Source organism: Epargyreus clarus, unplaced genomic scaffold, assembly GCF_041222505.1.
Source record: "Epargyreus clarus isolate Ecla_fem2 unplaced genomic scaffold, WU_Ecla_fem_2.2 ptg000001l, whole genome shotgun sequence".
NCBI lineage: Eukaryota > Metazoa > Arthropoda > Insecta > Lepidoptera > Hesperiidae > Epargyreus > Epargyreus clarus.
In genome coordinates this window covers 12,038,117-12,050,297 of record NW_027332209.1, presented here as the reverse complement: position 1 = coordinate 12,050,297, position 12,181 = coordinate 12,038,117, and the positions used below count along the sequence as shown (strand labels likewise).

The 12,181-nt window shown below is 37.7% G+C and overlaps 1 protein-coding gene across 1 annotated transcript in view; it reads right to left on the bottom strand.

Annotated features, from left to right (window-relative positions):
* Positions 1–12,181, bottom strand: part of LOC140749247 (uncharacterized protein CG43867) — a 444,846-nt gene that overhangs the window by 14,341 nt on the left and 418,324 nt on the right. The window contains exons 7-19 of the mRNA XM_073082324.1: positions 11,549–11,737; positions 11,046–11,162; positions 9,419–9,583; positions 8,748–8,847; positions 7,304–7,461; positions 6,347–6,472; positions 5,623–5,743; positions 4,995–5,228; positions 4,290–4,449; positions 2,828–3,035; positions 2,325–2,486; positions 1,306–1,437; positions 199–343 (exon numbers count right to left, since the gene is read on the bottom strand). Of these exons, the coding sequence (XP_072938425.1) occupies positions 199–343; positions 1,306–1,437; positions 2,325–2,486; positions 2,828–3,035; positions 4,290–4,449; positions 4,995–5,228; positions 5,623–5,743; positions 6,347–6,472; positions 7,304–7,461; positions 8,748–8,847; positions 9,419–9,583; positions 11,046–11,162; positions 11,549–11,737 (2,017 nt within the window). The remainder of the gene's footprint in view (positions 1–198; positions 344–1,305; positions 1,438–2,324; positions 2,487–2,827; positions 3,036–4,289; positions 4,450–4,994; positions 5,229–5,622; positions 5,744–6,346; positions 6,473–7,303; positions 7,462–8,747; positions 8,848–9,418; positions 9,584–11,045; positions 11,163–11,548; positions 11,738–12,181) is intronic.

The window sequence follows — 12,181 nt, the reverse complement described above, 5'->3', positions numbered from 1 at the left end:
TTCTTTATAAAGATTAAGCCCTAGCCCTTACCAATTTGGAGTAAAAAGCATTAAAATCTTAATGCTTTATACTCCAAATTGGCTTAAGTAGTATAAAGCCCAGTCTGAAACATTCCTCTTATAAGCGTTTTTAAACTTCCTTAATCGGAAGAATCTTGGTATAGCTGTACTAATTTTATTTAAAAATGTGATACTTACTAGGATCACCGTCAGTCTCCATAAGTTTCTGTATAAGTTGTTCGAAGTGCGTGCCCTGGCTTAGACCACCGCCGCTCACCACCGTCAAGTGGTACAACCACGAGTCCTTGTCCGCTTTGCACTCGAATAACAGGTACGTTGGACCCTGGAATTAAGGTAAGCGACAAATTAATCTTTAACATAACAATATATGTCTCGGTATTCGTGATAAGTGAAATAAACACTAAGTGAAAAATTTATTACTATTCGGTTTTCTAGTGCAGCTCATATTTCAGAAGTGTAGTATTAAAAGTCCTCAAAGATTTGTTCTTAGGAATTTATAGTAATAGAAATACCTTATAAAACAATCCTGTGTAAAATTTTATGCTTTTACAATTTCGTTTAAGTTGTGCAGTCAATCAGTCAGATCCTATTATATAACTTTTATTTTTTTAAAAAGAACGATGACGAGGAAAGGTCACCTGAATGATTATGAAAGTGGTAAGAAAACCAAATATATTACGGTAGTTTACATATAACGAATGTCATGCTTTTTTGAATACTTAGACAGAAACTAAATAATAAATAAATATAAAGGATTTTGTACACCAATTTTTTTGCCAAATACATGCATGTTACAACAAATTACAAGTGCCAATTATAAGTACCTACAACAAATCACTATTATTATTTTTTAACTTTTTAAAGATTCGTTCTTTTTACAATACTCTATTGCTGCATACAACTTATTTCATTAGGAACTCTTTCAGACTTCGAATGTTATAGAAAAAACATATTCATAAACATATTCATGACATTTATTGTGACATTTATTAGCCAAACGTCTATAAGTTATGTGTCGATTTTAGTTGTCGTAGTTGTATAAATTCATTGTCATATTTATCCAAACGCACCAAACTAATTATACATATAATTCTTACGATTTTCAATTACTTACTAAGTGCTCTACGACATTCACAACCACAGACGAAACTACCGAACAGACTCCTAATAACTAACTACGTTTCTACCAACTACCTCTCGCCAAAGGAAGTAGTACAAAAATACGAGTCTATTCAGTAGCTTCGTCACGCATTCTTATAGTCCAATCTCACTGACCCCTGTTACCTGGTGCTGCGGGTAGATGGCGACGGTGAGGTGGTTCCTGGTGTCGTCGTTTTTCTCCTCGGAGTCTGAGTCCGACACGTGTTCGACGTCCTCTACACGCGCGTCGCGCATGTTGATCTGGCCGGTTGGGTTCTGAAATAAGGAAATTGAAGTAAATTAGAATTAAATTAGTTTATATGTAGAAGTAAAATGTTTTTGTTTTGTTTTGATTCTTATTTTTTTAGTCATGTGTGTGCTGCTATGTACCTATTCCGTGAATATATATTTTTTTATTATTATTATAAATTTTATTGTAAGGTATCAAATAGGTTAAGGGTGGTTAAAGGTAGTAGAACCCCTTGTGGTTCGACTCTGGCGGCACCACCGCAACACCTATTTCTGGCTTATAACAGCAGTGTTAAGTGCTGCTGTGTTCTGGTTTGAAAGGTGTGGTAAGGGAGACATACTTTTCAGAGGCGTTCCAGCTTAGTCCTCAGGGGTAGCAGCGTATCTGTGGTCGACCTCAGGTAGGAATATCTAATCCTATCTGGGGTTGATTACAGTTGTCCATGGGCGACAGTAGCCACTTACCATCAGGTGGACTGTGTGTTACTCCTATAGTATAAAATAAAAAAAAGTTGATGTGTGAAGTTTAATCTGCCAACGAGATCTGTGGTCTTAAAATTATGCCGTACAAAAATGTGGTCTTGTAGTATTGATATTGTAGTTAAGATTGAAATAGCTGATAAATGTGGTCTTCCTAATGCGACAAATAGACAATAATAAAAATATTTTTAAGAACATAACTTGGTTAAGAATTGTTTTCATTTAATAGCGTTTTTTGTTATCATTGTAAGAACTCTTTGTAGTTCAACTGCTATGTCACAGCCGTCATATTTATTTCTTACGTCATACTTATTACTTCATAGCTTTCTATCAATAATGCAGTATTATATTATTTTTTAAATATTAATACAGTCTATAACTTGACATTGTGTGGAATGTAAGCCAGTTTTCTACAAGTGATATAAAGATCTTACCTGATCCCCTGGAGACTTGAAATACAGGAACATCTTCCCAAGGAGAACACACCAACTCTTTTTCGCATGACCGTTCTTCACTTTGGTCAACCATCCTTGTATCGTGGGCTTGTTGTCCTCCTTGCTGAGGAGCAGCTTCGTTGCGTTCCGTCGTTGGACGTTCTGTGAATTGAAATTGCGATGAGTAATTTTTCAAAGTTATGTGTGTATTACAAATTAATTATCATTTGCTATAATGTTGTAGGAAAATATCGTGAGGATATATAAGATATCTTTAAAAAACAGTTCTAAAAATTATGTGAAGTCTACCAACAGTTGGCTAGCGCAATAGAATATGGCCTAAACTCTGAGAGGAACCACATGACCAGCTCTTAGATAGTAATGAATTGACGACACACAAAATATTTCTAATTTATAAGGATACACGTATTATTGCCTATTCGTATATGCTCGGCGACTACTTAAATGTTATATAGAGTTCCAATAGAACAAACAGTTCTGACCTGCAGCACTCGTATCCAGTCCTCCATTGTCGCGATGCTATCAGCAGTGAGGTAGTACGTCCGGCTGCCGGTGTAGATTTCGAAGGTAGCGGCTCCCTCGTTCCTGGAGATCTTGCACGCCTCCCCGAGACCGATCTGCCCTTGTGGCTTACGGTTCACCTCTGATTGAGACTTCCAGTATGATAGCGTGCCGTTTTTCAGGACGAACCTGGGAAATTATGTTTACCAAATTAATACGAGTAAGTGATACGTATTTGTATTTAAACGGAATATTGCACTCAAGTGAGTTGTGTGATGTGTAAGGGACAGCCCTACACGTGAAGGCTGCATCGCGCCAGCTCTACACCGTGCTCACGCTGCATTGTGCCTTCGCGGAACGGCCAACGCTGACGAGGCGCGTCCCACGTGCAGGTGGCCGTCCGCCATGGGAACAGTTCACCTCCATCGCGGAAACGGACTCTACCTATCACATCATATACTTTTTGTTACAAGCTGTGTAAAATTTAAATAAACTTGTTAATTCGTTCGCGAAATAGATTATTTCGATTCTTTCCTCGACGCCCGGCTCCCATAACTATTGTAAATTCTATTTGCATACATGTTTATGTTTAAAATCTCCATATTATTTTTATGATATAAATTTATATAGAAATTCATTCCCATGTTTCCCCTATTATTTATCCGCCTTCAAACCTTTGAAAAACTCATCCCTTAAAGGCAGACATATCCTTTTAGTAAGAAACGACTATTACAAATCGTCTCATATGAGGCCAAGCAACCAAAGCTCCTTTCCAAACCATCTCTTCCGCCACGTCTTCGACTTCCCGCTCTAGCCCTGTGTCATTTGTGAAATATCCGCTTACAAACCTTTAAAAATCTATGCCTTGATGAGCTAAATAGACATATGCTACAAAACGACAATTACAAATAATCCACTAAGAGGCCAAACAACCAAAGTTCTCTACCATCTCTTGCGCCAGGTCTTTAGCTTCCCGCCCAGCTTGGCGAGGTGTCCGCTCTTCTCCAGCGCGTCGTGTCGGCGCGGGGAGTCGCGCGCGCCCTCGCACGACACCGCGTCGGGCGGGATCGCGTAGTCGTGACATACCCGACTTGACTGTCATTAGCTAAAGTGACTACTTAACTGTGTTCTCGTTTGTTTCGAAGCGTTTTTAATTACGATCGAATTGATTTAGTCGTTGTTAAAAATTACTATCTAAGGTGGCTAAATTAAAGCGATCACCTGGGAGCACCTAAAAGTATGGTCGTTTTGTCTCCTAAAAAATATAAAAACTCAGACCACAAGCAGTTTAATAAATAAATGTGTGTCTTATGTACGAAAACATTTTTCCAACCCCTGGGTTACATCCCTGTAAAATCTCCAGCTGCATACCTTTAAAAATCACCCTTAACGGACTTAAAAAAAAATTCATTCTCCTAAAAAACTAGAACAAAAAACACCCACCATCTCTTCCGCCAGGTCTTCAGCTTCCCCCCCAGCTTGGCGAGGTGCCCGCTCTTCTCGAGCGCGTCGTGTCGCCGCGGAGAGTCGCGCGCGCCCTCGCACGACACCGCGTCGGGCGGGATCGCGTAGTCGTCCGACATGCCCGACTCGAACGATGTATCTGTGGACGAGTGGGATCCGGTTTGAACTAGTTTGTTGACCACCCAGCAGTTGAAAAATCAGTTAAACACAAACTGGCTAATACGTTGGTATTAAGGCGCGGTTGCTCAAAAATATAATGAGTTTAGCCAGTTTGTTGTGTTGTAACGCATTTTATACTCGTATTGTGACATTGTTACTACTTGCATATAAGATTAATTAGTAGTATAAAAAAATGACTGCTTTTCTATTTATCGTACACGGGTTTTGTAGAACGAGCGAGAGGTGAATAGAGTGGTTTTTAAATTACAATTGTTATTGATATAAGTTATATTACATACAATCCACGTTTGGAAACATTACAAAAAATAAACATGTAAACTTTAATAATATCTGAATTTCTATTCAGACATTTTAAGGAAAATCAATTTTTATTCTATATCTTTGTTTGCTTACTTTAGTTTGTCAATGGCACCCATCCTGACGAAAATCGTAGTAAGAGCGATCTCTTGTTACACAGGTATTACAGGTATTTATTTATAAACGCTGTCGATTTAACAAACTCACCTCTAGTTTTACTCTGTTTACTCGGAGAGCCAGAGCTGGATCTCTTAGCTGGACTCAGACTAGAGCTGGTCTTCACGCTCTTCGATGGACTGCTAGCACTGAGGCTCGTGTCAGATGAACTGCACTGTCCATTGGTGTTAGTTAGCACCAGACCGTGGGTTGAGGTTTGTTGCATGGAAGCTGGCAGCACACTCGTTAGGTTCACGTTGTTTATCGGCACTTGGGAGGGCTGACCTGTAGATAACAGTATATTTTTAAAGAATAGAAAAGAATGGTATACTATAAATAGTAATCTTTAATATGTAGTGTAACATTGTATACATATAAAGTAATTTTAGAGGTGTGGTTAGACTCTGGCAGCCCTTCAATCTGAGTCCTAAATTTTAGTGTCAAATTCTGTTGTGTGCTAAGGGCGTAAAGGGTGTGTCAAAAGACTCACAGCTTTCTAACTTCATTCCCAAAGTAAACGCATCTCTGGCCGACATTATGTACGACTTTTATTTTAGTTCAAATTTATTACAGACTTACAAGTGCTATAATAACTTCTAACCATTAGCAATGCTACATGCGATATATAGTGAATAGTAAAAGTACAAAAATAGTAAACAGTAAAAACAAAGTCATTTACCATACGCAGGGTTGTGATGTGATGGTGTATTATGAACTGTCACCCCCATTGACTCCTCGCCATCCGACGAGTCATCTGACGAATCACCCGTGAAAGGCATCGACCGGATTTGGCTTGCTCTCTGGTAAAAAAATGTTAATTTAAATATCACAATAGTTTTTAAATTTGAACTTTTGTTTTGAATTTCCTACATTACTGATTTTAGGTATGAGTGATCGTAACCGCAGTAGATGAATAACATCGCAGAGGGACGCCAATCCCTCCCCTGGCTCTAATCCCTCAGACGGCTCCTCCAACAGAAGGGAGGTAGGTAGAGTAGTGCTATTTAAAGACGACAACATATTCGATTATCATTTCTATATATTAGAAAATATTAGTCTATACAACAAAAATATACAGGATGAATTTTCAAGTGGGCCTGGATGACCAAATCTGAAACTATAAAAATGGACAAAATGATGAAAACAACTTTTATGTAAACGAAAGCTGCATCTTTTGATCATTTAAAAATCCTTTTCTCTAGCCGGTAATCGAATACCGGTAATCGGTAAATACGCGCAGTTTAGTAGTAGTATTGCGCTATATTGTGCTATGTGCGGATAATGTCACTTAAAGGTCATCCTATTTTGGATCGGTCAATTCTGAGAAGAAATCGTAAATGATATATACGCGAACAAATAACTCTTTTCTTTGGGATGGCAGTTAAAAATATTAAAAGGCTTACCCCTTTAACAGTAGCGTATACGGGAACAGATATATCCTGATAGCTAGTGGACTCGTGCATCGGCCGAGGGCAGGGCGGTGGACTGAGTTCCTCATCGACAGACTGTTGGAGACCGTCGTCTGCCACCTGGGAAAGCATATTTCAAGTAGGTTTTATGTGTCGGGCTCTGATAAAATCACGTTCTGTCGTAAGTAAGACGTCTACGTAATGATACCATTTCTAGATTATGCTTTTTAATTGTGTTCAATTTAAGTAAAGTGCAAGGAGGTACAATGTAAATATATAGTTCGTAGGAGCAGCAACGCGTATGAAAGAAGTTGTAATCTTAGGTGCTAAGACTACCAAGCTTCTATGCGATGTATGTATTAATTTAACACACCCTGTATATGGTCTAATAGGATTCCCATAACAAAAGTATAACTTATCAGAGCAATAACCAACGATAGGATTATCGCTCTACTGTCTCCAATACATATTTAATAAATAAATAGGCAAGGTATTTCAATTATGTTATTATTTTAATTAGCAATATTATTTCATATTTCAGTGTCCCGGGCGCATAAAGTGTTTATAGGCATATTTCACACTATAGTAATTATGACAGAGTGCTCTTAATTAATTTGAATCTCAGCGTATACATTGGGCATAGATTAGTAAAGATACTTCGCCGCCTTGAAATTGAATGAAGCCACAAATGGCTTATTTTAGTAAGTTCTTTTTTTGAATCCTTGACAAATAAAAACATTTTTAGAGAAAATTTACGAATAAATAACTAATTTACGTAATAATTACGTAATTTACGTAATAAATAAATAATTATTTCAAATATTTTAGGGACATTTTAGCACGGAGACGTGGCAAAACTTTTTTACGCAACTATTTCAATTCTCAAAACTGGGTTCATTTTCTTGTTAGGCGTGAGTAATCTTTACTAATCTATGACATTGGGTAAGTCACCTGGTATATCTTGGCCTCCCAGCTGGGGAACCTGTGCAGGGGCGGCGTGGGCGGGCGCGGCTGCTCGGAGGCGGAGCTGTCGCCGGTGGAGGAGCCGCCGCGGCTGGGCCCGCCCTGCACTATCACGTTCACGTTGCCCTGCCACGCGGGCGTCCGTTCTGGTGAAGAGTTAATTGGTTTGAAGGTGGAACAATCCTTTGTGATTCGACGCCACAGGCACCAAAAAATATATTTTTTAATATTTATTCGTAACAATAAGGCAGCCGGACTACCTGGTGAATAGCAGTCACCGTCGCCTAAGAATAACACACTAAACGAGTCGCCAATACATCTCCGGCTTTGAATGAAAGCTCTTTTTGCACTCTTATTGAAGAGCCCCACGTCATAACGCTCAGGGAAAACCTCAGGAGGAAGTTTATTCCACATTTACAATCTCTTTCTGTCTTAAAACAGCAGTGTTAAAGGCTGATGTGTTCTAGTTTGAAGCGTGTGATAAGTAAGACATACTAATCCAGTAGCGGATTTAAAAAAAATAAGGTCTAGGCTGTACAGTTTTTGCCGCCCCTGCTTCTACAATTGTCATGTTTCCAGGCTCATGCTAGGGTTCCCGTTTCTTTTTGCTCGTCACGCCGGCTCATGATACGGTTCCCGTTTTTTTTGCTCGTCACGCCATCTCGTGACACGGGTTCCCTTTTTTATTTGCTCGCCGCGCCGGCTTACGATACGGTTCCCATTTTTTTTTTTGCTCGTCACGCCAGTTCATGACACATTTAAGGCATGAACGAACTAGCAAAGAAAATTCGGTCCCCAAATTTGCCGCCCCAAAAATATGCCGCCCTAGGCTGAAGCCTGCTCAGCCTGCTGGTAAATCCGCCACTGTACTAATTGCAGTTCTAACTTAATATTCGGGGGTAGCAATGCATCTGGGTCAACCTCAAACAGAACATTTTAGCTTGTACAGAATCTTACCTTATCTGCTGTTGATAAGAGATGTTCATTGGTGCCAATGGCTATTTATATTTAGGTGGACTGTATATGCTCATTTGCTTTGTTAACTATTTATTATAATAAAAAAATGTATGGATTGCTGTATATATAAATGCTACTTTTTATAGTGGTATAATTAGTATTTTTTGATAAATTGTACTTAGTAGCTTAAGTTGCAATGTAAGTTAGTTGTAGAATTGGTGTAGATTTGGGTTAACTTAGTGGTAGAATTGGATCGGGATATACAAAGTTTTAAAAAGGGGGTAGTAGCGTAGGTTCTCAGAGTAGTGCAAGTTAGTTAAATTGTACGAAGTTTTTAAGTGTGTAGTTGGTAGCTAGGTAAAAGTATCTTGACCGAGTTGTTTGAGATTTCGAAAGGAGCAGTGGAGCACCTACTATTGCTGAATTAGATTTAGGGCCATTTGGAGTAATTTAGGGCTATTTGGAGTTTGCTTACCTCTACTTGGAGTGTAGATCTCGGCGTAATCGTGCGTTGTATCTCCGTCAGTCGATGTATTTGGAGTCGTTGGTAACACTACTAGGTTTTCGACTGCGGCCTGTAAACAATAATAATATATATGAAACAAGCAAGCAGTAAACATGATTAATTTTTTCCTGCTACAAATTTACGAAACCGGGAGAGTAAGTTATGGCATTGTAAAGAACGATAACTGATTAGTTTTCTGGATTTGATTTCCGATCATACGTCTTAATAGTGAATTTATTTACATATTTACCTACTTCGTCTTCCTCCTTTCTTTACATTCTGTTTTTTTTAATGAAAACTTTGTTAGCGGCGTTGTGCACTTTTTGTGATCAGTTATAATGTTAAACTCGCGTCAGGACGCGTGACCTGGTCGAAAATTCATAACGCGAAGGGAGAGTAGACCGCCGACACGGTGTAGGAGAGGAAGTATCCCCCTCTCTTCCTACCGCGCGGCGAAAATGTATCCTTGTGTCTGCTGTTTAGGCAGCGCAGACTGACTTACAGTCGGCAGTCGTACTCACCTTATGACATTAGTGACGTATGCGTTTGAGACAAATACCGACCTACCCACATACACTACAATAATTAATGAACTTCAGCTTATGAACAAACACGCGAACGTGTGACCATGCCGTCCTTACCGCTAGATCGTCAGCCAATAGGCTGGCCGTTGTCCTCTCGTCCATGGTTCTGTTCATAGTGTTCAAGCTGGGTCCACTACTTTGCACCAAGTTCGTAGTACCAATAGACAGGTTCCGTCTATGCCGCACCGGGGTGCTGTAGTGAGGCTCTGATGAGTTAGGTAGCTGTGGACATTGGGTGTAATGAGTTGTTAAGTGGTTCTACATGAGTAGTTATACACAGGTTGGTAGTATGACACGGCTTTCGGTAGTTCATCTGCTGTCACCACTTCTACACCTACTATTTATGCATAGAAGCGGTCTAGGTTGTTATGAGTCATATTCTATGAACAACTTGTTAGGTTTGTTTCTATTACATAAAAAGACAAGGTTTTCATAATCCGTTGATGAAGAGGTCTACTAAATAAATGTGACTAATGTATGGAAAACCAACAAATTATCGCTTATAGTAGACAAATAATAAAGGGATTTCTTCATTACATCTAAAGACTTGGCTAGCGTAGTAGTTAATGTCCTCATGACCAAAAAGTAATGAGTTGCAGTTTGATCCCACATAAATAATGCGAGAATATCACAAATATAAGTATACCTTTCTTTTCCAAAATTATATTGTTTGCCGAGTAAGTAATTTCTTAAATACAGTAAATAAATGCTAACATAAAATGAATACTTTGTACATAACTATATCTAAGTCACATTCACAAGTAGTCAATAAGCAGCAAGTTGAAAAGAGGTGCGCATTTCTATAAACTATGAGAAACTTGTCATGTCAAGCTTTGGAGAAACAAAAAATATACACAATTTTTTAACCAATAAACAAATATTCTTAAAAAAATACAGGGTGCGAATCTGACATGAATTACATAAAATGTGATTTTTGCTTTTAAATTTGTATGTTTTACAAAATTTACAGTTATAATAAAATTTAGTTATCATTTCCATAAAAAAAAAAAAAAACTATAAATTAATCAATGTTTTTCATCTTAATCAATTAATTACATCTACCTATTTCTCAAAATAATATATTTCGTTAAATTATTTATATAGTTTGTCTGTATTTAGAAGTATTAATAGTGTTATTTGTATAACATTTTAAACCGAAAATAAAAAAATCACAGATGTGCAGAAAAAACTGTGTCGGCAAAATAAATATAGCTTCTTTTGACAAGACATTCAGTGTCCAGCGATCTTACAATATATTGTTTATGGTCATCATTCACATATTTCTTGAGCTTCTCATCCAAATGATTACATCTATGTGAGTGACAGTACATAATATGATATTACATTAGTCCAGCAGAAACTTTACTTTACATTATCATGGGTACACTTGCTTCAGACAATGTCTTAAGCTTTGCATACAAATATTATATGTAATTGAATATTTAAGAACACAAGTAGGCCATTGTGTAAATAATTATTCACAATATTAAAGCTAAAGTGATAATGGTACAAATCCCACAATTTTATGTCATATCTCAGCTAGACCAGTATTGATCAGGCATTGTCAGGTCTAGTGAATCATGACCCTTAAACAATGTACAACAAATAATACAAAATGTGCTAGCAAACAAACATAGCCTGTCTAACATCAAGACATTCAGTGCCTAGACAACATCTAGGCTACCTGGGGCCCTTCTAGACTTTCTGATCGTCGCCTATTGGCGGCTAAGAGGCTGGAGGAGGCTCGTGCGGAGTCTTCACTCCTCACTTCGAGGGATAGACTCCCACGACTCGGTAGAAACTGGGGAGGTTATGGTTAGTTATACAAACTAAATGAAATGATTGAAATGTTACCTAATAACTATCTAACTTTAAATGTTATAAAATGATAAGAAATAACTATTTTGAAGCCTATTCAGCAATGTTGTCACAATTGTCTGAATTAGTTACACTTATTTGAAGTAAAATATTGGATTTATATGAAAGTTGGCTACTTGTTATTTAATGATCTTTCAAACCTTTATTAAGTCATGTCAACTACATGAAAAAACAAGTAGTTTTATATTTTCTTGTGATAAATAGTGTTCATAGGGTCTATATTTAATGAAAAACTAATTCAAATCGAAGAATGAGTATGAATATTATACAATATAGTTGTAACAATTATAACAAAATAGTGACACTCACAGCACAATTCCTACTGCCCTGTGCCGCTATGTGGTTCCGGAGTAGCTCGAGCTGCTGGTTGCAGCGGTCGTTCTGTTCCCGGAGAAGCTGGTTCTGTTGCTCCAGCTCCCTCAGCTTGTTGGTCACCCACTCCTTGATCCGGGCCGCCTTCGCCTCTACCTGCTTCGCGTCTTGGAGTCGCAGCTGTTTCTGATAGCAAAGGAAATAAGATTTTTTAAATAAATGTATCAATTCTGCGATAATTTTAGTCAAATCATGTAATGAAAAAAGTTTTGTGGTAGGGAAATACATTTCCCTGTTATTTACTTTATTAGGTAGTGTATAAAAAATATTTCAAAACATTTAAAGAAGATTGATTTGATTACTTGAGTTAGTTACAAAAAATAATGTTTCTGTCTCTCAGAATCATTTAAATCCAAAAAATAGGTGGGTATATTTCATTTTTATGTATATTTTAACTTTAAATGACTCTCCCATAAAGTTTTGCCTTCCAAGTGTCGAATTAAGTTTGGCATACATTTATTACTTATTTAGTTTTAATTAAAAGCGAAAGCTAAATAGAAGCATTCAAAGATTTTTATATTTGTAGTATCTATAAAATCGGTATGTACTGTGATGTAAGTAGGTATTCTA